Source organism: Aquarana catesbeiana, linkage group LG06 (genome assembly GCF_042186555.1).
Source record: "Aquarana catesbeiana isolate 2022-GZ linkage group LG06, ASM4218655v1, whole genome shotgun sequence".
Taxonomy (NCBI): Eukaryota; Metazoa; Chordata; class Amphibia; order Anura; family Ranidae; genus Aquarana; species Aquarana catesbeiana.
Window position 1 is genome coordinate 73,863,507 of NC_133329.1, and position 24,813 is coordinate 73,888,319.

General features: G+C 43.9%; 1 protein-coding gene across 2 annotated transcripts in view; it reads left to right on the forward strand.

Annotated features, from left to right (window-relative positions):
- The first annotated feature begins 7,080 nt into the window (after positions 1 to 7,080).
- Positions 7,081 to 24,813, forward strand: part of LOC141148601 (tyrosine-protein phosphatase non-receptor type substrate 1-like) — a 73,286-nt gene continuing 55,553 nt past the window's right edge. Inside the window, exons 1-2 of one of the 2 annotated variants that reach the window (XR_012245235.1) lie at positions 7,081 to 7,362; positions 12,325 to 12,657. Coding sequence is in view for 1 of the 2 variants with exons in the window: in XM_073636199.1 (XP_073492300.1) it covers positions 7,317 to 7,362; positions 12,325 to 12,657 (379 nt within the window). In the remaining variant the exon portion in view is untranslated. The remainder of the gene's footprint in view (positions 7,363 to 12,324; positions 12,658 to 24,813) is intronic. The other variant, XM_073636199.1, reaches the window with a different exon arrangement.

Here is a 24,813-nt window from a genome sequence, read left to right on the forward strand (position 1 = left end):
GTGGATTTCATCGTCCCTTTCATTATGTGCATCTACTAGGTCATTGAAGGTAGATGTAAACTCTCCCATCTTTGACTCTATGTGAGTTACTCTGGAGTCTACTGCTGCCACCTCTGTTTTGAATTGCTGTGTGAATGCTAGCATGTCAGCATGTAGTGTGGAACGCAGGGACACCAGCATGTCTTTGAGCGTTGTGTCCATAACTGGCTGGTTTTGTGTGGGAAAGTCAATAATGGAGTCCTGTAGTTCCCTTGTGTCATCAAGGGAGGACTCAAAGCCACTTATGTCCGCTGTCTCTGCAGAAGCTGAGGACGATTTAAACTTGCTTTTTGCAGGGCTAGATGATGCAGATGGGGGTGGTGGGTACTGACCTTGTCCCTTAGGAGGGTTAGTGGATGTGTGGTGGGTTCCCTGTCTCCCATGCTGGCTTCTCTGTGTGCCGGAGCTGAGGCCTCGCATATCGTCTGCGTGTCTGCCGGCGCCATCTTGGGCAGGGAGACGGCGCGGCTGTATGAGGAAATCAGTCATCTTCCCTGGTCTTGTCGTTCCTTTTCTTTTGCGGGAAGGCATCCGGTAAAGTTGCCGGTTTATACCCGGTATCTTGTGGAGTTGGATGGGGCTTTTGGTCGCTGTATTCTCCCGTTATGGCCCAGGATAGTGCGGAGCTAGTCTACCATGCGTCCATCGCGTCCGCCGGCTAGCCACGCCCCCCCTACGACTTTTTTAATGTATACAAAAGGCCTATTTCTATCAAATATTGTTCACAAATCTGTCTAAATCTGTGTTAGTGAGCACTTCTCCCTTGCCAAGATAATCCATCCACCTCACAGGTGTGGCATATTAAGATGCTGATTAGACAGCATGATTATTGCACAGGTGTGCCTTAGGCTGGCCACAATAAAAGGCCACTCTAAAATGTGGTTTTATCACACAGCACAATGCCACAGATGTCGCAAGTTTTAAAAGAGTGTGCTATTGGCATGCTGACTGCAGGAATGTCCACCAGAGCTGTTGCCCTTGAATTTGAATGTTCATGTCTCTACCATAAGCCGTCTCCAAAGGCGTTTCAGAGAATTTGGCAGTACATCGAACCAGCCTCACAACCGCAGACCCCGTGTAACCACATCAGCCCAGGACCTCCACATCCAGCATTTTCACCTCCAAGATCATCTGAAACCAGCCACCTGGACAGCTTCTGCAACAATCGATTTGCATAACCAAAGAATTTCTGCACAAACTGTCAGAAACCGTCTCAGGGAAGCTCATGTGCATGCTCGTCGTCCTCATCGGGGTTTCGACCTGACTGCAGTTTGTCATCTTAACCAACTTGAGTGGGCAAATGCTCACATTCAATGGTGTCTGGCACTTTGGAGAGGTGTTCTCTTCACGGACGAATCCCGGTTTTCACTGTACAGGGCAGATGGCAGACAGTGTGTATGGCGTTGTGTGGGTGAGTGGTTTGCTGATGTCAACGTTGTGGATCGAGTGGCCCACCGTGGCGGTGCGGTTATGATATGGGCACACAGGTGAACACAGGTGCATTTTATTGATGGCATTTTGAATGCACAGAGATACTGTGGCGAGATTCCGAGGCCCATTGTTGTGTCATTCATCTACGACCATCACCTCATGTTGCAGAATGATAATGCACGGCCCCATGTTGCAAGGATCTGTAAAAGCTGAAAACATCCCAGTTCTTGCATGGCCAGCATACTCACTGGACATGTCACCCATTGAGCATGTTTGGGATGTTCTGGATCGGCATATATGACAGCGTGTTCCATTTCCTGCCAATATCCATCAACTTGGCACAGCCATTGAAGAGGAATGGACCAACGTTCCACAGGCCACAATCAACAACCTGATCAACTCTATGCGAAGGAGATGTTCTGCACTGCGTGAGGCAAATGGTGGTCATACCAGATAGTGACTGGTTTTTGGAGCCTCCAGGCTCCAAAACAGTAAAACTGCACATTTTAGAGTTTCCTTTTATTGTTGCAAGCCTAAGGCCCACTTGTGCAATAATCAGCATCTTGATATGCCCCACCTGTGAGGTGGATGGATTACCTCTGCAAAGGAGAAGTGCTCACTAACACAGATTTGGCCTATGTTCACATTGGAGAAATTTGTCATGCGATTTGAGAGATCAAATCGCATGACAAGTCGCATCCTATTGGAGGCAATGGCACTGTTCCAATCGGTGCGACAACTATTTTGCCCCGCCACACCGACTTGCAAAAATAGTTCCTGCACTACTTTTGCAGATTTCAGGGGCGACTTCAATAGACATCAGTGCATGAAGCCACACAGATGACTATCAAGTAGCAGCTGAAATTGTGCTGACCTTGCTACTTTGAAATCGCACTACTTCAAGTGAAGTAGTGCAATTTCAAAGTAGCGTCAATGTGAACCAGGGCTTAGACAGATTTGTGAACAATATTTGAGAGAATGTACAAAGAAAAGTCGTAGATCTTTGCATTCCACTCATGATCTCATGATAAATAGGGGCAAACACAAAAGTGTTGCATTTAAAATTTCTCTCAGTGTAGATATATATATATATATATATATATATATATATATATATATATATATATATATATATACACACAGTGCCTTGAAAAAGTATTCATACCCCTTAAAAATTGTCCACATTATCTCATGTTACATCCAAAACCGTAAATGTATTTTATTGGGATTTTATGTGATAGACCAACACAAAGTGGCACATTATTGTGAAGTAGAAGGAAAATGATAAATGGTTTTCAAAATTATTTTACAAATAAATATGTGAAAAGTGTGGCGTGCATTTGTATTCAGCCCCCTTTACTCTGATACCCCTAACTAAAATCTAGTGGAACCAATTGCCTTCAGAAGTCACCAAATTAGTAAATAGAGTCCACCTGTGTCTAATTTAATCTCAGTATTAATACAGCTGTTCTGTGAAGCCCTCAGACTTTTTGTTAGAGAACCTTAGTGAACAAGCAGCATCATAAAAGCCAAGTAACACACCAGACAGATCAGGGATAAAGTTGTGGAGATGATGAAAGCAGGGTTAGGTTATAAAAAAATATTCCAAGCTTTGAACATCTCATGGAGCACTGTTCAATCCATCATCCGAAAAATGGAAAGTGTATGGCACAACTGCAAACCTACCAAGACATGGCCATCCACCTAAACTGACAGGCCGGGCAAGGAGAGCATTCATCAGAGAAGCAGCCAAGAGTCCCATGGTAACTCTGGAGGAGCTGCAGAGATCCACAGCTCAGGTGGGAGAATCTGTCCACAGGACAACTATTAGTCGTGCACTCCACAAATCTGGTCTTTATGGAAGGATGGCAAGAAGAAAGCCATTAATGAAAGAAATCCATTAAGTACTGTTTTCAGTTTGTGAGAAGTCATGTGGGGGACACAGCAAACACGTGGAAGAAGGTGCTCTGGTCAGATGAGACCAAAATTGAACTTTATAGCCTAAAAGCAAAACGCTATGCAGGCGGAAAACTAACAATGCGCATCACCCTGAACACACCACCCCCACTGTGAAACATGGTGGTGGCAGCATCATATTGTGGGCATGCTTTTCTTCAGCAGGGACAGGGAAGCTGGTCAGAGTTGATGGGAAGATGGATGGAGCCAAATAAGGACAATCCTAGAAGAAAACCTGTTAGAGTCTGCAAAAGACCTGAGACTGGGAGGGAGGTTCACCTTACAGCAGGACAACGACCCTAAACATACAGCCAGAGCTACAATGGAATGGTTTAGATCAAAGCATATTCATGTGTTAGAATGGCCCAATCAAAGTCCAGACCTAAATCCAATTTAGAATCTGTGGAAAGACTTTAAAATTGCTGTTCATAGACGCTCCCCATCCAATCTGACAGAGCTTGAGCTATTTTGCAAAGAGGAATGGAATGGGCAAAAATGTCCCTCTCTAGATGTGCAAAGCTGGTAGAGACATCCCCAAAAAGACTTGCAGCTGTAATTGCAGCGAAAGAGGGCTGAATACAAATGCACGCCACACTTTTGATATATTTATTTGTAAAAAATTTTGAAAACCATTTATCATTTTCCTTCCACTTCACATTTATGTGCCACTTTGTGTTCGTCTATCACATAAAATCCCGATAACAAAACGTGGAACATTTCAAGGGGTATGAATACTTTGTCAAGGCACTGTATATACACTGGAGATCAAAATTAGAGAACAGCCTACAATTTCCGTAGCCTCCCTGGCGGTTTTCCCGAGTGTGGCTCGGGGTTAAAATTCAGGACCATTAGCTGTAACCCTGAGCCACACTCGGGATTACATCGCAGGATCCTGGTGTGGCTTTACTTACCTTGTCCCCACGATCCTGCAATGTCCCCCGCAGTGTCCGCGGGCTGTGTCCTCCTCCGAAGCCTCTCCTTGCCAGGCTCCATTCCCTGCGAGCGTCGTGACGCACGGGGGCGGAGCTTGGCCGCAAATTTAAAAAAAAGTAAAAATCATAACACATACAGTACTGTAATCTTACAGATTACAGTACTGTATGAAATGATTTCACATCCCTTTTGTTCCCAGTGCTTTGGCCCATGCCCTGCATGCAGTTTTATGTGATATATACTGTTCTTTCTGCCTGGAAACTGGAGATTGTCCATAGCAACCAAAAAGTGTCCCTTTATGTCAAAAGTGGCTTTAGACCAGCTAGAAAACAGCGATAGTAAATTAGAACACTTGCAGAATTGAGCGATAGTGAATCGTGGGGAAATTTATTTTATTACTATTTATTTTTATTTTTTTTGATTATTTATTTTTATTTATTATATTATAATTTATGTTTTTGTGTTTCAAACTTTATCATACCCGGGATATCTACTAGACTCTTGTTTGGACAGATTTAAGTATGTTATTGTTAAGAATTACAGACCTACAATATAAAACGCCAAATTTCCATGCAAAATAATTGTACCGCTTCAGCACCTAAAATCCGAAATAATCATACCGCCAGGGAGGTTAATTTCAAGGTCACTGCTTAGTCCTATTTGAAATGATCTAAACAGGAGTAAAAGAACAGTTTTGTTAAGTATATTTCATGAGTTACATATGTTTTGAAGCACAAAATAAAATAAAAAAATTAGATTTGAAAAAGAACATCAAGATCAAAATTAGAGAACACTTTATTTAATTATCTGTAAAAACCCTACTTAACTGGCAGCCTAAGGCCCCTTTCACACAGGCTTTCTGATCAGGTCCGTCTGTCAGTTTTTCAGGCGGACCTGATCAGACCCTCCATTCACTCCTATGGAGTGGCGGATGTCAGCGGTGACATGTCCGCTGACACCCGCTGCTATCCGATCCGATCCGTGAAATCCAGACGAATGGTGACCCTATTTTCCATCTGTCTGGCGGATCGGATGAAAACGGACAGGCAATCTGTTTTCATCCAATCTCCCCATAGAGAAGAGCGGGGCTCTGACAGGTCTGTTTCTGCACAGTGAGCGGAGACATACCTGTCATCCACCAGCACAGTGGGGATCAGCGGAGCGATCTCCAGTTGAGCAAAGCATGGTGCGTCGGGCGGACTGCCCATGTGAAAGGACCTTAACTTTCCAGTTTTCACTGACTTTGCAAGATGGTGAGCCTTTCTAGAGTGACTGAAACCCTCCGGCAGCAGGTTGTCCAGATGAAGGCCCTTTCAGCCATAGCAAGAGAAGTTTGTTGTTCCAAATATGTGATTTCTAGAATATTGCATCTTTACAACGTCACTAACTCATTCAAGTCTCCCAAGAAGGCTGGTCGTCCACGAAAGACAAATGCAAGTGAGGACAGGATAATGCGGAGAATCTCAATGGTCAATTGGTTCAACACTGCAGCAGCGATTGCTCGCCAGTTCAGCGCTGATCAGAGTAAGGATCTGTCTCGTCATGCAATGGGGTTTATTTACTAAAGGTAAATCCACTTTGCAGTACAAGTGAACTTAGAAGTGCAGTCGCTGTAGATCTGAGGGGAACATGCAAGGAAAATAAAAAAAAGCATTTTAGCTTGCACATGATTGGATGATAAAATCAGCAGCGCTTCCCCTTATTTCAGATTTTTCCCTCAGATCTACAGCGACTGCACCTCCAAGTGCACTTGTAGTGTCTCGCTGTTTAGGAGAATTTGAACTGAAAGCCCACTTTGCAGTGGCCAAACCTCTCATTAGCAGAAAGAATCAAACAGCTACACTAACCTTTGCTGAGGAGCATGTTGTGTGGGCAGAGGAGAACTGGTCCAAAGATGAAAGCAAGCTTAATTTATTTTGGTCCGATGGGAAACATTATGTTTGTAGTCAAACTGGGGAAAGAATGAACCCAAAGTGTGTAAAAAAGTCAGTGAAAGGTGGAGGGGGAAGCGTCATGATTTGGGGGATGTTTTCTGCAGCAGGAGTTGGGCCTCTTTTACAGCTACATGGCAGAGTGAATGCAAGTGTTTATTAGATCCTTCTTCGACAACATGCTGTTCCTTCCCTGCGTTCATCACCCAATCAGACAGCAATTTTAATGCACCACAATGCCCCCCTGTCACACAACAAAACGGTTAAAGCAGTTCCTTGTAGCTGAAAACATTGAAATAATGAAATGGCCAGCCCAGAGTCCTGATCTAAACCCAATAGGAAACCTCTGGAAAATCCAATACAGTCACTGAACTGTGGAAGAGACTGGAAGAAGAGTGGAACAAAATCACACCAGAGCAGTGTGAGAGACTAGTGATGTTCTGTGGCCGCAGATGCGCTGAAGTCATTTAAAGCAAGGGCCTGTACACTTCCTACTAATTGTTGATTGTTACTTTCAGAAAATTTAGTTGTAATTTGTCTCCATGCTACAGTCATTGCTTTTCTTTAATTTTGATCATTGTGTTTTCCACAACAAAAATTCCATCAAATTGAGAAATGAAGATTACATTATTTCTGATAAATCTAGTGTTCATAAACTGTTCTCTCATTTTGATCTCCAGTGTATGTATATATATATATATATATGCACACAAACACTATATAAAATTCTCAGATTCCTCTACCAGTAAAAATTGAGCAGACATCTGATGACGACTGGAGGAATCTGTGAATTACAGAGATGTGCTGCAGTAACCTGCTGAGTGACTGCAGAAATCCTTCCCCTCCTCGCTGAAGCTGCAGTGTCCGTGGGCAGGGGGTTTGTGTTCTCTTACCATCCACATCTTGCATATGTAGTATGCCAGCCCCAGTAGGAGGAGACATGCTATGTAACTGGGTGTGATGTGACTGACAATATTGTGTAGTAGATCTGGGAGGCCCAGGGCCCCTCTATATTGTGCTGTTACAATGTCCTCTCTGCTCCCGATCCTGCCACTGCTGGTGACAACTGTCTGTGAGTATGATAATGATGACACTAAAAAAGGGATGCGATCATTGCTCTGGAAAGGGGCAGCTGCAGATTGCAACAGCAGCAGCGTGCGTGTCCTTGTGATGTTGTGTTATTTGCATGCTGGCTGGTTTCTCAGTGAGATAACAGAGGACTGGAAGATCAGTTGCATCACTCTCTGCAGACATTCATCTTGATGGTCATGCAGTGTGATGTAGCAATGTCTCCGGTGCCATTGTCTGAGGTATTACGCACTGTGTCGTGTTACTATACACAATAACACTGAGTAGTCCCCTGTAATCCTGGACATACCTTTCCCTATGCGATAGACATCTGGGTGTGTGGACCTGTAGCTATGCAGCCAGATGTCTTTCTAGTACAGTGTGTTTACAAGTGCAGTGTGTTTACAGGTACAGTGTGTTTACAAGTGCCATGTGTTTACAAGTGCAGTATGTTTACAAGTACAGTGTGTTTACAAGTGCATTGTGTTTACAGGCACAGTGTGTTTACAAGTGCAGTGTGTTTACAAGCACAGTGTGTTTACAAGTGCATTGTGGTTACAAGCACAGTGTATTTACAAGTGCAGTCTGTTCACAAGTACAGTGTGTTTACAAGTGTAGTGTGTTTACAGGTACAGTGTGTTTACAAGTGCAGTGTGTTTACAAGTACAGTGTGTTTACAAGTGCCATGTGTTTACAAGTGCAGTGTGTTTACAAGTGCCCAGAGGCGGACTGAAAACTCATGGGGCCCCCGGGCAATAGGAGATTATGGGGCCCCCAGGCAATCAGAGATTATGGGGCCACATAGTATACACACACACAGTATACAATCACACAGTATACACATACATGTACACACAGTATACACAGACAGATGTAAAAAAAACCCACAGATTTATATATACTGTCCCTGGTTTTACTGAGGCTGGCAACCCTGATGGCGCCCCCTAGTGACCCAGGGCCCTTGGGCAGTGCCCGAGTCACTCAATGGTCAGTCCGCCCCTGCAAGTGCCATGTGTTTACATGTGCAGTGTGTTTACAGGTACAGTGTTTACGAGTGCCATGTGTTTACAGCTGCAGCCTTATTCTGCAGTGTGGGCTTCTTAAGGGCAATTCCAGCTGGTTTCATTTGGGAAGAATCCCTCTCACATTTCTGTATCACAGATCCTCTAAGAAATCAGCGGCCCATCTCTCATCTCATTATTGACAACTCAAAGAATGTGTTAAATTATAAGGGAATATAAAGGAAAAATCACATTACACTGTTACCTTTCTTTATAGCTTTTCAGTGGCAACTCTAGGAACAATATATAGGGGGCGGCACATAAGATACCACAGTCAAAAATGGAGGGGCACTCAAAATTTTCACCACTAAATCATACCACTTAAAAAACTAAAGAAGTATATATAAATAGGATTACAAAATACGAGAGTAATGCGGTATGCAATGATACCTTTTTATTGTATTAACCTAACACTTAAAAGACAAGTCTAAGGCCCCTTTCAGACGGGTGCCTCTGCTATGCGGAATTCGTTTGCTCAGCGGGGGATCTCTTCGCTGATCCCCACTGAGCAGTACAGCCCGTGTGAAAGGGGCCTTAATAATGAGTTTTCCTTTGGTATTGCTTCAGACCTGAGAAAGAGAGGAAAACTCAAAAGCTTCTCTCTAAAGTTTATAGCAATTTCAGCAAACACCAGGGCTGTGTAAATAATCCCCTATGTTAAATATGTCACTAATGAAGACCAATGAACAGACTGTGTGTGTGTGTGTGAGATGCTCTGAACTCACCGACTACACTCCTGTTCCTGGTCTGTGACTCAGGCAGCCAGGCAACTAGTATTTTCAGCCTTTGCTCAGCAATAGCAGCCTCCACATTCCTCCCAGTGCAGTGTGTCTATGGGAATGTTTGACCATTCTTCCAGAAGTGCATTTGTGAGGTCAGGCACTGATGTGGACAAGAAGGCCTGGCTTGCAGTCTCCGCTCTAATTCATCCCAAAGGTGTTCTATGGGGTTGAGGTCAGGACTCTGTGCAGGCCAGTCAAGTTCTTCCACCCCAAACTCGCTTATGTCTTTATGGACCTTGCTTTGTGCCCTGATCCATATCATTATGTAGAAGGGGGATTAGTGTGTGGGGTTGCTTTTCAGGGATTGGGCTTGGCCCCTTAGTTCCAGTAAAGGGAACTCTTAAGGTGTCAGCATACCAAGACATTTTGGACAATTTCATGCTCCCAACTTTGTGGGAAGTTTGGGGATGGCCTCTTTCTTTTCCAACATGACTGCGCACCAGTGCACAAAGCAAGGTCCATAAAGACATGGATGAGCGAGTTTGGGGTGGAGGAACTTGACTGTCCTGACCTCAACCCGACAGAACACCTTTGGGATGAATTAGAGCGGAGACTGTGAGCCAGGCCTTCTCGTCCAACATCAGTGCCTGACCTCACAAATGTGCTTTTGGAAGAATGGTCAAACATTCCCATTGACACACTCCTAAAACTTGTGGGCAGCCTTCCCAGAAAAGTTGAAGCTGTTATAGCTGCAAAGGGCGGGCCAACTCAATATTGAACCCTACGGACTAAGACTGGGGTGTCATTAAAGTTCATGTGCGTGTAAAGGCAGGCGTACCCATACTTTTGGTAATATAGTGTATATAATATATAGCAGGGGTCTTCAAACTTCGGCCCTCCAGTTGTTCAGGAACTAGAATTCCCATCATGCCTAGTCATGCCTGTAAATGTCACAGTATTACAATGCCTCATGGGATGTGTAGTTCCGCAACAGCTGGAGGGCCGTAGTTTGAAGATTCCTGATATATAGGAACATCAAGTGTCACTCCTTTAGGGAGCCCCAAAAGGAGAAGCAATTCATGTGGCCGTAAGGTCATCAAAACCAAAGCAATGAAAGCATCATTCTTTTGTAAATACTTAGTTTCAAACACCTACTTACAGAGATAATGTGGCACTAAAAACATTTAAAGTGGACCTGGCATCAAAAATATTTTTTGCATATTAAAGCAGAACTAAATTTAAAAAAATAAATAAATTGTGAGCAGGCGGGTTCTTTATTGCAGAAGAGACATGTGCTATGCATCATCTGTAATGAAATAAACTTACCTGCTCTAAGAATGGCCATTGAGCTGCACATGCACAGGAGTTACATCATGCTCTTGTATGGTGTGACCATTACTCAAATTTCCTGTGCTGCTGACACAAACTGGTGGCTGCAGGGTCACTGTCACCTTTTATGTTGCATAAGAAACGTAGTGGTTAGCACTTCTGCATCACAGCAGTGGGTTCTGCAGAAAAAAATAAAAGTCAGCAGCTACAAATACTGTAGCTGCTGGCTTTTAATATTAGGACACTTCCCTGTCCAGGAATCCAGCGGTGTCTTCACCTGAGCTGGATTTTTAATCGGGTGCTGCTGCCGCCATCAGTGAAGCCGTATGCCTTCACAGCCGGTTCCCTATTGCGCATGAGCGAAGCGCGCTCTCTAATTGGGCTGGCTGCGGGGGAAGGAGGAGGAGGGCTGAACTGCTGGCTGAGTTTAACCGCTTGCCGACCGGCCGCCGCCATTATACTGCGGCAGGTCAGCACGATCCCGCGAGCTGTCGTAGCTGTACATCGGCTCCTCTAAGCAGGATAGCAGGCAAGCCCGCGCGCCCGCTGCACTCGGGGGGTGCCGATGCTCGTGGCCGAAGGTCGAGATGACCGTCGGCCACGAGCGATCGGAGGCACAAGAGGCAGAACAGGGACATGTGTATGTGTGTAAACACACAAATCCCTGTTCTGTTCCGTGAGAAGAGACAGATCGTGAGTTCCTAATAGCTATGAACCACGATCCGTCACTTCCTCTAGGTCAGTCCCCTCCCCCTACAGTTAGAAAAACACACAGGGAACACAGTTAACCCCTTGATCGCTCCCTAGTGTTAACCCCTTCCCTGCCAGTGACATTTTAACAGTTATCAGTTCTTTTTTTTTATAGCACTGATCGCTGTATAAATGCCAATGGTCCCAAAAATGTGTCAAAAGTGTCCGATATGTCTGCCATAATGTCGCAGTCCTGATAAAAATCGCAGATCGCCGCCATTACTAGTAAAAAGAATAAAAATGCTATAAATCTATTCCCTATTTTGTAGACACTATAAATTTTGCGCAAACCAATCAATATACGCTTATTATGATTTTTTTACCAAAAATATGTAGAAGAATACATATCGGCCTAAACTGAGAAATAAATAGCTGTTTTTAAAAAAAATAAAGGGGGATATTTATTATAGCAAAAAGTAAAAATATTGTGCTTTTTTCAAAATGTCCCTTTTTTTTGTTTATAGCACAAAAAATAAACACCACAGAGGTGATCAAATACCACCAATAGAAAGCACTATTTGTGGGAAAAAAAGGACGTCAATTTTGTTTGGGTGCAGCGTGGCACGACCGCGCAAATGTCAGTTAAAGCGAACCGCTAAAAATGGCCTGGTCATTCAGCAGCCAAATCTTCCGGGGCTAAAGTGGTTAAAAAACTCTGCTTTAAGTCACTATCTGTATGGAGTTTGCAGTGTGCATGGTGTCCCTGTGCTTGAGTGGATTTCCTCCACACTCCCTGCTGGTGGTTTAACTGGTTCCTTTCCAAATTGGCCCTAGAATGTGTATGTATACATGTGAGATCGGGACCATAAATTGTAACCTCCTTGAAAGCAGAGGCTGATGTGTTGTGTAAATTAATGGTGCTATATAAATACCTGTAATAAACAAGAACTGTTATCAAATGATGTGCTATAAAAGCACACCATTCTTCGCACTCTCTAGGATAAAACAGCCTACAGAATTTAATTGTAGCGGGATTGTAGACTGGCAATGGAATAATATATACAGTAAATGAAGTGTAAACTCTCAGAATCTGTAAATAAACCCGATGATGTATGTGTTACACATGACAAAAATGACAACGTGGTAATTGTCTCTGTCTCTCAGTTGCTCAGCTGCAAGTCACAACCTCTCCATCTCCGGTTTCGGCTGAAGTGGGATCCACTGCCGTCTTGCAGTGTAAGTTTACCTTGGGTGTTACCCCGGTGGACCCGGCGCAGGTACATGTGGTATGGAAGAATGAGGGGAAAAAAGTGCTGTCGTACGTGGATCAAATCACAGCGTTCAGACCCGGGGCACAGATAACAGAGGAGCACCTGGCACAGGGAGATGCCTCACTGTCTCTCCCCAACGTCACCCATGAGGACGCTGGCTGGTATTCCTGTAGCATCCGACTAGCATCTGAACAAGCTACACAGAGTTTAAACTTAATAGTTAAAGGTAAGTGCGAATTGTGTCTGTGTTTATTAATGATTCTTCTTAAAGTGGAACTAAAGGAGTTGAACTTACCTTTCCAATTCTCCCTTGATTGTTCCTGGCATCTTCTGTGTGTCGGTTTTTATCTATCTTCATTGGCCGTTGCGGTGTGACGTCACTCCTACGCATTCGCAGTAGCCAATCATCCCAGCACACAGAGATTGGTCCAGTGCTGTAAGCTGAGATGCGCAGCTCAGTTTACAGCACTGAAGAAGACAATGAGCAGGCAGGCAGGTAGGGGCACTTTATTGCAGAAAAGACAAGGGGAAGAGTCTATTTCGTGACGTCATTGCGCATGCCGCCACCAGGCGGGTGTTGCCATTATAAATGCCTGTATCACATTATGTTTGTAAGTACCACACCATATAATACAATTATGTTGCAGTAGATACTGGACAATGTTTTTTTGTTTTTTCATTTTATAAGTACACTGGCACTTTCCTGGGAGCCGTACTCCTGGAAAGAGGTGAACCTTATCGCTGTCTATACAGGATCCATTCCATGCAGACCCCTTACCCTGTGGATTAGTGAAGAACCATGCAATGGTAGCCTCTTATGATGTGGAGGTGCACCTTCTGTTTTTCTGACAGTGGTGGACTCTCACTCAGAGGCGCGGTTTTGATAATACAGGATCCGTGGAGTCAAAGTGGAAGGATTTTTTTCCATTGCATCATGCATAGACAGCACACTTGTTTGCACTATCTCTAATGCCCTGTACACACGGTCGGACTTTGTTCGGACATTCCGACAACAAAATCCTAGGATTTTTTCCGACGGATGTTGGCTCAAACTTGTCTTGCATACACACGGTCACACAAAGTTGTCGGAAAATCCGATCATTCTGAATGCGGTGACGTAAAACATGTAAGTCGGAACTATAAACGGGGCAGTGGCCAATAGCTTTCATCTCTTTATTTATTCTGAGCATGCGTGGCACTTTGTCCGTCGGATTTGTGTACACACGATCGGAATTTCCGACAACGAATTTTGTTGTCGGAAAATTTTATATCCTGCTCTCAAACTTTTCGACAACAAGGTCCTATCACACATTTTCTGTCGGAAAATCCGACCGTGTGTATGGGGCATTAGGCTAAGTTTCCATTATTGCGACCTCAAAGTCGCGTGATTTACACTGTGACTTTGCAATGTGATTTTTGATGCGATGTTATGCGACTGGTGAGAACCATGGGAGAACAAGAAGCACTGAAGTTGGAACAAAGTAGTACAAAAATGTTTTTTGGAGTCGCTGCAACTTGAGTCGCACCAATTAGAACGGGGACCATTGAAATACATGGATTTTGACTTGTCATGCGACGACTTTACATGTGTTGGACAGGAGGGGGGGCTTCCATCATAACAAATATGGAGTGTGGTGGTCCCATCTCTTACGTGATAAATCATAGAAAAAAGAATCCCCCTTGGATTGGGACTTTGACAGACCACCAAACCCGTTCAAATAAAAAAATATATTTTATTGATATACTTTAAAAAAAGACGTGAGAGCGTCTATAGCATACGATATAAAAAAAAATCAAAAAATCATTCCATACAGAATAGAGACAAAATCAGAAACAAAGAAAATGTACAGGGTGATGATAGTTAGTATACACTCATGGGGGTGGTGTGTTTACATGTGTTAAGTCGCATAACAACTCGCAGTAGTGGAAACAGAGTCTAAGGGCTAGTTTACACTTGCTTCAAAACAAGGCTTCAGACAGGCTTTGTTAAAGCTCTTTGAATGCCAGTCAAAGCTCCTGTCACTAAATAAAAGTATTACTTTACAGTCCTGTTTACACCTTGCTTTGCTTTGCTTCAGCTTTGCTTCGAAAATTATACCCCATGTCGCTTTAGTGGTGCTTCAAAGCGTCTTCAAAGCCTCCATACGACTCCAAACAAAACTCGCTTGAAGCACCTGCGGCTTTTGAGAGGCTTAAATTCAGCTTTAGCTTCGCTTTGTTTTTGGAGAAATTGCAGGTATGAGATATCCACACACACACAGGACATCTGTCAAGCTTCAACAAAGCTTCAAAAGAGCATCACCAAAGCTTCATCGAAGCACCACCGAAGCATCAAAAACACATCATAATAGCATGTTGAAGCGGTAGGCGCTTTAATGTGTGTTGAAGCCAAAGCAAGTGTAAATGAGCCTTAAAAGGTTAATTTGGTCTTAATGCTCTTTATGAATTTTGGTGAAAGCGTTTACTTCATTGGTACAGTATATTAGATGCTTACATATTTATAGATTTTGCAGTATGAATTTATTTGCATGTTGCCACTTTAAAAACAGTATATTAGGTTGGATTACGTTAATTAAAACATGGTATCTTGAGGTACTTATATATTAGTATATTAACTCAGCACTTTATGTTAAATTATAGTATATTTGTTTTAGAGGGACAGAACACCATTTTTGTTTTGTTTTTTTAGTTTTTGCTTATTTTGTATTCAGATATAGTGGAAGCACCAGTCTCGATCTGTATTTTACACCAAGCACAGTTTTTTTCTGGGTTTATGGTATAAAAGAAGAGACATTGCAATAAAAGCCTGACTGCTCGCAGTTTATTACAGCGGAACTTCATTTCCGCTTTTAAATAAGCCCTCATTCACACGAGGCGGACTCCGCTTCCACGGAGTCCGCCTCGATCCGCCGGCTCAGTGGGAGCAGAACTCTGTGAATGAATGACATGGACGTGTGGGAGGAGCTCCACACGGACACGCGGTTTTCATTTTCTGACAGCGGGTGCTGGGAGAAGATTCCCCGCCCATCGTCACAGGGAAGGGAGAAGAGAGAGGAACTGGATCATGTTACATGTTCAACCTTAAATAAAGGTGAACTTATCCTTTAAGCAGCACACATTTTGTGTGTGGGTAGTGAAAGAATTCCATATCTGAAATCCTTTGCCTCGCCTAAATGGGGCTAAAGGGGAGGTTTCCAAGACAATGCTGTGACCCTCTTTTGAAAACCAGTGGTGTATGAAATGTAGTAGAGAGACTCAGCCATCAGCAGCCATTGTGTGTATTGTGTGGCTAAAGCAGGGACAAAGCTTTGTAGAAGAGTGCTCATGTGGTGTTTGATAAGGTGAAAGTAATAAGACTGGATCTACTGATTAGCGCACTCTGCCACCCATCCCCACATGAAACAGAGTAGCTTAGACTCTATATAGTCAGTACACCTGAGACCTCTCAACCACAAGAATAGGAGGTAGGGCTATAGTGCTGGACCCAGAATAAGAACTTGTACATGGTTTGTACAGCTCATGCTGTGCTGTAAATCCATTTTCAACTTTAACCACTTGCCTACCGGACACTTACACCCCCTTCCAGGCCAGGCCGTTTTTCAGCTTTCAGCGCTGTCGCACTTCAAATGACAATTGGGCGGTCGTGCTACAATGTACCCAAACAAATTTTTTATTATTTTCTTCACACAAATAGAGCTTTCTTTTGGTGGTATTTAATCACTGCTGGGTTTTTTATTTTTTACAAAAAAAAAAAAAAAAAGACCAAAAATTTTGAAAAAAAAATGTTTTTTTACTTTTTTTCTGTCAGGAAATTTTGTAACTAAGTAATTTTTCGCCTTCACTGATGTGTGCTGATAAGGCGGCACTGATAGGCTGAACTGGTGGGCATTGATGAGGTGGCACTTATGGGCACTGATCAGGCGGCACTTATGGGCACTGATTTATTGGCACTGATGAGGAGGCACTAATATGCCGCACTTATGAGCACTGATATGTGGCACTGATGAGCATTGATAGGCGGCACTGATGGGCACTGTTAGGTGGCACTGATAGGCGGCACTGGTGGGCACTGATAGGCAGCACTGGTGGGTACTGATAGGCAGCATGGATAGGCGGTACTGATGGGCATTGATAGGTGGCACTGATGGGCCCGTACTGATGGGCATTGATCGACAGCAGTGATGGGCACTGATGGGCAGCACTTATAGGAGGCACTGATTGGCAGCACTGACTGGCATCGCTAATGGGCGGCACTGATTGCTGCCACTGGTGGGCACTGATTGCTGGCATTGGTGGGCACTGATTGGTGACACTGTAATTCTATATTGTAATCAGGGCACTGATGATCAGTGCCCTGATTACATTCCTATATGTCCCCCTGCATGGAGATGCCGCTGATTGGCTCTCCTCGCCACACTCTGTCAATGTGAGGCGAGGAGAGCCAATTACCTGCATCTCCGGGTTTACATGTGACCGGCTGTGATTGGACACAGCCGATCACATGGTTAAACAAACACGGACGCGGCTCTTTACAGAGATCGGGGTCGCGCCGTGTCCTAGCAGCGCTGAACGAGAAATGCACCGTCCCACCATCATTTGATGGTGGGGCGGGCAGCAAGCAGTTAAACAGTGGTACAATTTGGCTAATCTCAGGTATTTATGGCAGCCAGCAGTTCTCTAAAAATAAAAGATCTCATTGTGCAACCCCTCGTGTTCAGGCTATGGAGCAAAGTTTGGGAAGTCAGCCATAAACTACCCGTCCATACCCCCCCCAGCATCTGATTTTTTTGTGGGCGAGCAATGGTGAACAGACAAGGTACTGGTAGCCTTTAAACACAAGGTCCTTTTCAGCCAGATTAGGAGACGAGTGTCTACTGTTTTTGATTGTAAACGATCACCTTGTAAAACAACCCATTCAGTTTAAAACTTAAATCAAGGGCAAAACATTGGTGTATAGATATAGAAAAAAATATAAATACCCTTTTTTCCTTTTTTTATGACATTTTCTCTGTTCTTAGCTGCATAAGAGCTGGGGGGAGGAGAAACAACATCACACCAGGCTTCCATCTGTGCAGAGGGAGGCGCGTCAGGACAAATCTGATCATTGGAAGAGTTAGTTCTTCTGCCTAGTGTGGTCAGTTTTTAATAGGACTGAGGACAGAGAGACTGGAAGGAACACCAGGGACTTCACATAAAGTAAGCAATACAATGAGAATAGGATGAAATGCTGGGGTAACAAATAGTTTAAAGCTAACTGCATTTTATCACAAGAATATAACATAGGTAAGTGTAATTGTGATTATACAGTATCTCACAAAAGTGAGTACACCCCTCACATTTTTGTAAATATTTTATTATACTAACACTAAAGAAACACTAAACACTTTGCTACAATGTAAAGTAGTGAGTGTACAGCTTGTATAACAGTGTAAATTTGCTGTCCCCCTCAAAATAAATCAACATTAATGTCTAAACCGCTGGCAACAAAAGTGAGTACACCCTTAAGTGAAAATGTCCAAATTGGGCCCAAAGTGTCAATATTGTGTGTGGCCACCATTATTTTCCAGCACTGCCTTAACCCTCTTGGGCATGGAGTTCACCAGAGCTTCACAGGTTGCCACCGGAGTCCTCTTCCACTTCTCCATGATGACATCACGGAGCTGGTGGATGTTAGAGACCTTGCGCTCCTCCACCTTCCGTTTGAGGATGCCCCACAGATGCTCAATAGGGTTTAGGTCTGGAGACATGCTTGGCCAGTCCATCACCTTTACCCTCAGCTACTTTAGCAAGACAGTGGTCATCTTGGAGGTGTGTGTGGGGTCGTTATCATGTTGAAATACTGCCCTGCGGCCCAGTCTCCAAAGGGAGGGGATCATGCTCTGCTTCAGTATGTCACAGTACATTTTGGCATTCATGGTTCCCTCAATGAACTGTAGCTCCCCAGTGCCGGCAGCACTCATGCAGCCCCCAGACCATGACACTCCCACCACCATGCTTGACTGTAGGCAAGACACACTTGTCTTTGTACTCCTCACCTGGTTGCCGCCACACACGCTTGACACCATCTGAACCTAATTAGTTTATCTTGGTCTTATCAGACCACAGGACATGGTTACAGTTATCCATGCCCTTAGTCTGCTTGTCTTCAGCAAACTGTTTGCAGGCTTTCTTGTGCATCATCTTTAGAAGAGGCTTCCTCCAGGGGGGAAATCACTGGGCCCTGACAGCTTTACAACTACCTATTATAAAACTTTCCAAGCACAGTTAGCAACTAATTTTTTCACCGCCTTCAATGCAATACTAGATAATCATGCCATGCCTTCGGACCTACAATCCAGCATCTCTGTCATCCCTAAGCCGTAGAAAGACCCGCTCCTTTGCGCAAGTTACAGGCCGATCTCCCTACTTAACTGTGACTTGAAGTTGTTCACAAAAATTTTGGCCGAGCGACTAGGGCATGTCCTCCAACGCATAATACCCTTGGACCAGGTCGGTTTTATCGGGAACAGAGAGACACGGGACAACACTTTAAGGACGATAGATGTGGTGGCAAGGGCCAAACGCCTTAATACCCCGTTCATCCTGTTGTCCACAGACACTGAAAAGGCATTTGACAGGGTGAACTGGACTTTCCTCCTAGCCACCCTGTGACGCCTTGGAATGCCGACCTCCATTTTGTCCTGGATTTCCGCCATCTACTCCTTCCCCACAGCATCGGTCAGAGTAAACGGAGTGACTTCCAACCCCTTTAAAATAAGTAAAGGCACGAGACAGGGGCGCCCACTCTCCCCGTTCCTTTTTATAATTTCATTAGAACCCCTTTTGCAACACAGGCTCAACCCTGACATCAGAGGACTTGAAATGAGCACATACCACCATAAAATTGCAGCTTATGCGGACGACCTGCTGTTCTACATTTCAGAACTGCATACTTCTCTCCCAATACTCTTATCGGCAATACGCCAGTACGGTGATCTTTGGAATTTCAAAATTAACTTGCAAAAATCAGAAGCGCTTAATGTATCTCTCACTCCTAATGCTCAGACTCGACTTAGCGGCAATTTTCCCCTCAGGCTATCCAATACTTAGGCACAAAAGTTCCTTATGATTTACACCTCATTTACCAACTCAATTTTCAGCCCCTCCTGTGTACTTTCTCCTCAGATCTAGACAGGTGGAAGAACCTAGCAGTCTCTTGGTTTGGCAGATGTAATGTCTTGAAGATGCATATTATGCCGAGGCTGCTTTATCTTTTACAAGCTCTGCTGGTTGGGATTCCACAGAACTTTTTTCGTAAACTACATACGATCTTCATCAATTACGTATGGCAAGGCAAGCCCTTGCGACTCAGGAGATCCCTACTACAGCGGCCAAAGCTCAGAGGAGGGGTCGGCCTCCCTGACCCAGCCTTATATTATCTGGCAGTCCACATGAATAGAGTGGTAGACTGGTGCAGACACTCTCACCATAAGTTATGGGTCTGCCTGGAACAGGAAGCGGTGCCGTTTCCCCTTTCGGGCCTACTATGGAGTGAGACCTGTTTTTCTGGACTGTCTTTTTCCCACCCACTAATTGAACCCACCCTGAAGGAACTGCCCAGATACTTTAGGATAGCGGAGACGCCCAGTTTTCCCTCCCCTTTAACGTCCATAATTGGTCACCCGGACTTTTTACCGGGTATCTCTGAAAGATCCTTCCGACGCTACCCAGAGCAGAGCCTAGTCAGAGCCTCCTCTTTCCTAGGACCCTCTGATTGGAGTGACCCCTCAGGCATATATCCTAGCTGTAATACTTCCATCCTGGGTAGATGGAGGATCCTGCAACTCTCCCATTTCCTCAGATCCCTCCTGGAAATCAGCGGTTTCCGCAGAAAGCCTTAGTCTTTTGAAGACTTGTGCCTGGGAGATGAGCCAATACGGAAATTCCTTTCTTATTCTTATAACATTTTACTTGCCCATACATCTCGAAGTGATCCTCCGTACCTGAAGAAGTGGGAAAGAGATCTTAACATTATGTTCACTGAGGACCAAAAGAATCGAATACTCCTTTTTGCACATAAGTCCTCCTTGTATAGCAAATACCAAGAAATCACATACAAAATCTTGAAGCTTTGGTATAGGACTCCAACTGTTTTAGCGTCCATATTCCCAGGACACAGTCCTCTGTGCTGGAGATGTGGTGCACAGACTGGCACAATACTCCATATCTTCTGGGAATGTCCAGTTCTGACCCCCTTCTGGAGACAAGTACTGGAGATCATTTACAAGCTTACTGATGTGGCGCTCCAGGATAACCCGGCAGCAATACTCTTAACCTGACCCCCATATCTAGTAAGCGATACCGCAAATCCCTACTGAAGCACCTCTTAAATGCAGCCAGGGCGTGTATCCCCAGTGCATGGAAGCAGCAATCCCCACCAACAGTGGCACAGTGGTTTGCTAGGGTTCACGATATTCAGCAGATGGAGCATCTTACAGCTGCCCTAGGGGAAAAAGAGGAGGAACACAATACCCGCTGGACACACTGGGACCTGTTCCGCTTCTCGGACGAATATAAGACCTACATTTAAATATCCTATTCAAGGATAATTTGGGGCTCTGGGTCGTCGGCCCTGCCGGAACTCCATAATCACTCCCCTTCCCACCTACTTCCCTACTTCTGCTCCCCCTTTCTTCCTTTCATAGCCGTTCCCCCATTGACATCACTGGTGTCACCCACTCTTTTTTCCTAAAAATGAAAAAATCCCCCCGGACTGCGGGAACATACTGGCACCACTCCTGGGAAACCAGGATAGAGATCCACAACTCACAAGAAGTATGATGTTTTGGATCAGCCCACTAAAGTATAATAGCTTGGTATCTGACCAAGGGGGATGAGCCTGCTCTACGTTCCAGGGGGCCCCCCTTTTTCCCTAATGATCTTACGGAATGCTTTACACAGTTCTTTTAAAGTTATGCTTTTTGCCAGTTAGGAAGTTTCCTATACTGTCCTGGTTGAATTGCAAAATATGTCTGTTGCAGAGTCTTCTGAACACAGATATTCTGTTGAACTATTGCGTTGTAATGTAAGCTTGATTGATACCCCAGTATTGTACATCGACTTAATTGATGAGCTATTGTTATAGCCTAATTATAGACAAAGCTGATTGACATGATTGATTCATTGCATTTCTGTATAATCCGCATTCCTTAAATAAAAAAAAAAAAAAAAAAAAAAAAAAAAGAGGCTTCCTTCTGGGACTACAGCCATGCAGACCAATTTGATGCAGTGTGCGGCGTATGGTCTGAGCGTCTGAGCACTGACAGGCTGACCCCCCACCCCTTCAACCTCTGCAGCAATGCTGGCAGCACTCATACGTCTATTTCCCAAAGATAACCTCTGGATATGACGCTGAGCACGTGACCTCAACTTCTTTGGTCGACCGTGACAAGGCCTGTTCTGAGTGGAACCTGTCCTGTTAAACCACTGTATGGTCTTGGCCACCGTTTCAGGGTCTTGGCAATTTTCCTATAGCCTAGGCCATCTTTATGTAGAGCAACAATTCTTTTTTTTCAGATCCTCAGAGAATTCTTTGCCATGAGGTGTCATGTTGAACTTCCAGTGACCGGTATGAGAGAGTGAGAGCGATAACACCAAATTTAACACACCTGCTCCCCATGAGACCTTGTAACACTAACGAGTCACATGACACTGGGGCGGGGAAATGGCTAATTGGGCCCAATTTGGACATTTTAACCTGTGTATTGTGTATTCACTTTTGTTACCAGCGGTTTATACATTAATGGCTGTGTAATTTGAGTGTAAGTACCATGTGTTCTAGCCGGGTTTTCTTTTTAACACCAGCTGAGTACTAATTTTTAACTGTAACCTAATGATACATTAGAGCAGTATATAGGTGATTGTGGTGACCAGTTCCAATAGGTAATGACTAAGCGCTAACATTTGTGCAAAACACGTCTACCTCTTTGTCCCCTGCTCCATCTGTCAACCACTTGTCATATGAAGCTTCAATAAAAGGATTTTTGGAAGTGCAGCCGTCCGGAATAATTTCTTTATGTTACACAGCATGTGAGCTGGGCTAGCACCTGACTAGTGTGTGTGGGGATTAGCCAGAGACTCACTTACCTGGAGCGGCTTTTCTTGTTTTATTAATGGCTGTGTGTTGAGTTATTTTGAGGGGACAGCACATTTACACTGTTATACAAGCTGTACACTCACTACTTTACATTGTGGCAAAGTGTAATTTCTTCAGTGTTGTCACATGAAAAAATAGAATAAAATATTTACAAAAATGTGAAGGGTGTACTCACTTTTGTGAGATACTGTAAGTTGCCTACTGCAGTCTATCAGGTGTTAACGTGTCACCTGCTCCAGAACAAAAACAGCTGGAATGTAATTGGCTGCCACAGAAACAGGACAATTTAATTTCCTCCAGTCTCAACACACAACCACATTGTGAGATGAACTATGCTATTAAAGCCATATTAAACCCAAAACCAAAAATTTTAAATATTGCAGCTTACCAATCATTAGATGCGGTGGATGCATTAGTATTCTTTTTTTTTGGCTTTTTCCACTCTGTTTTCACCTAGTGATCTGGCCAGTAACACTCCTGTATTAGCGAGACACAACTTTGGAGGAATGAGAACAGGAGGCACAGAAGACAGCAGCATTGTCAGTCTGGGGTTATGGGAGTGTTAAATGAACTAGCAGATTTGAATACAATAACTGAAGCCAAACTCCAGCTAACACTTTATTATCAGTTACTGCAGTTTTATTTCCTTTTGGGATAAAGGTTTTGCATGAATAAATAGAAACATCACTGTAATCTCCCCTGGTAATGTTAAGTGGTTTGTCTCATGCCTGTAAATTGGTACATTCTGCTGGGGAGTTTGTGCTGTGAAAACATAATAGTAAATGTTTGTTTTAGGTTTAATACTGCTTTAACTAATTAAACACAGTTATCCGGAACTTTGTAATGTGTTTGAGATGACAGAAAAGCTCTGCTAAAACATATTAGAATCTAAATTGATTACATGACCTAAAAGCAGTTTTTTAGAAAACAACAACCCCTTTTGTGAAAAAGCACTTAAAGATCACATTTAACCCTGATCTTTGTTCAGCTGAAAATTTTCCATGGGTACAACATGCGACAAGAGAAGCATTCACTATGCAGGTGTATGTAAACAGTGCTGTCAGGCTCCTTAACCACTTCCGACTGGTGCTATAGCCGAAAGACCACGCCCCCCTTTGGACACACCCAATCACAAATTTGTGTAAAGGGCCAATCACAGTGGTCCCTTACCATGTGATCAGCTGTCTATCACAGCTGATCACATTGCAAACATACTTGCCGATTATCGGCAGTACTTTCCTCACGCATTGTCACTGAGAAAAGCAGAGCTGGTCACCGGCCAGTGTCACAGGGGACATGTACACAGATAATCAGGGCACTGATCATCAGTGCAGCCCCATCAGTGCCACCTATCAGTACCCACTAGTAAAACTGTTTTCAAAATGTGTTGGTCTTTTTTTGCGTTTGCTTAGCAAAAAAATAAAAAAAAACAGTGGTGATTAAATACCACCAAAAGACGCTGCTCGGCGCTGTACCGAGGGTGTTTGAATACAGATTAAATTAGAGACACTCAGTTTGCATTGTGTAGTGCTGTAATAGAAAGGATTCTAGCCGTTTACAACCACTTTAAACTAGGGCTTATTTTCGCGGTAGGGCTTATATTGCAGCCCTCCTGGAAAACCAGGGTAGGTCTTATTTTCAGGGTAGTTCTTACTTTCGGGGAAACACGGTATATGGGTACAGTGTAGCATGACTGCGCAATTGTCCTTCAAAGTGCTGAAAGCTGAAAATTGGCCTGGGCAGGAAGGGGGTGAAAGTGCCATGTAGTCAAGTAGGTAAACTGATGGAAGAGGTAGGTAGAAATACTACATTTTCACAGCCGATTCAAAAATCGGCTGGGGTGCTGACATTGCGGGATACCTGGACAGATAAGTGTGCTAATATTAAAAGTCAGCAACTACTGTATTTGTAGCTGCTGACTTTTAATGTTTTGGTTTCTTCCAGTGCAAACCTCAATTTATATATGTCCTGAATTCTGCCCTCACTGGCACATTTGCCATTAAGGCCAAGGCTAGGTTCTGTGTGCAGTAAAGACACTAAACTGAAGCCCACTAATGTCTCCTATAACCTGTCCTAATTGGTACCTCTGCCTGAGTATGCAGTGGTAGCCAGTCATTGCCTCTGCCTCACACAGAGTCTATCCATGGATGCAGCGGATGTAGCTAAGAGGTGGAAATATCAACAGGGACAGCGACTGGGCAGACCCAGAGAGACCCCTCATCAGGAAAGAAGTATTTACTGGGTCTA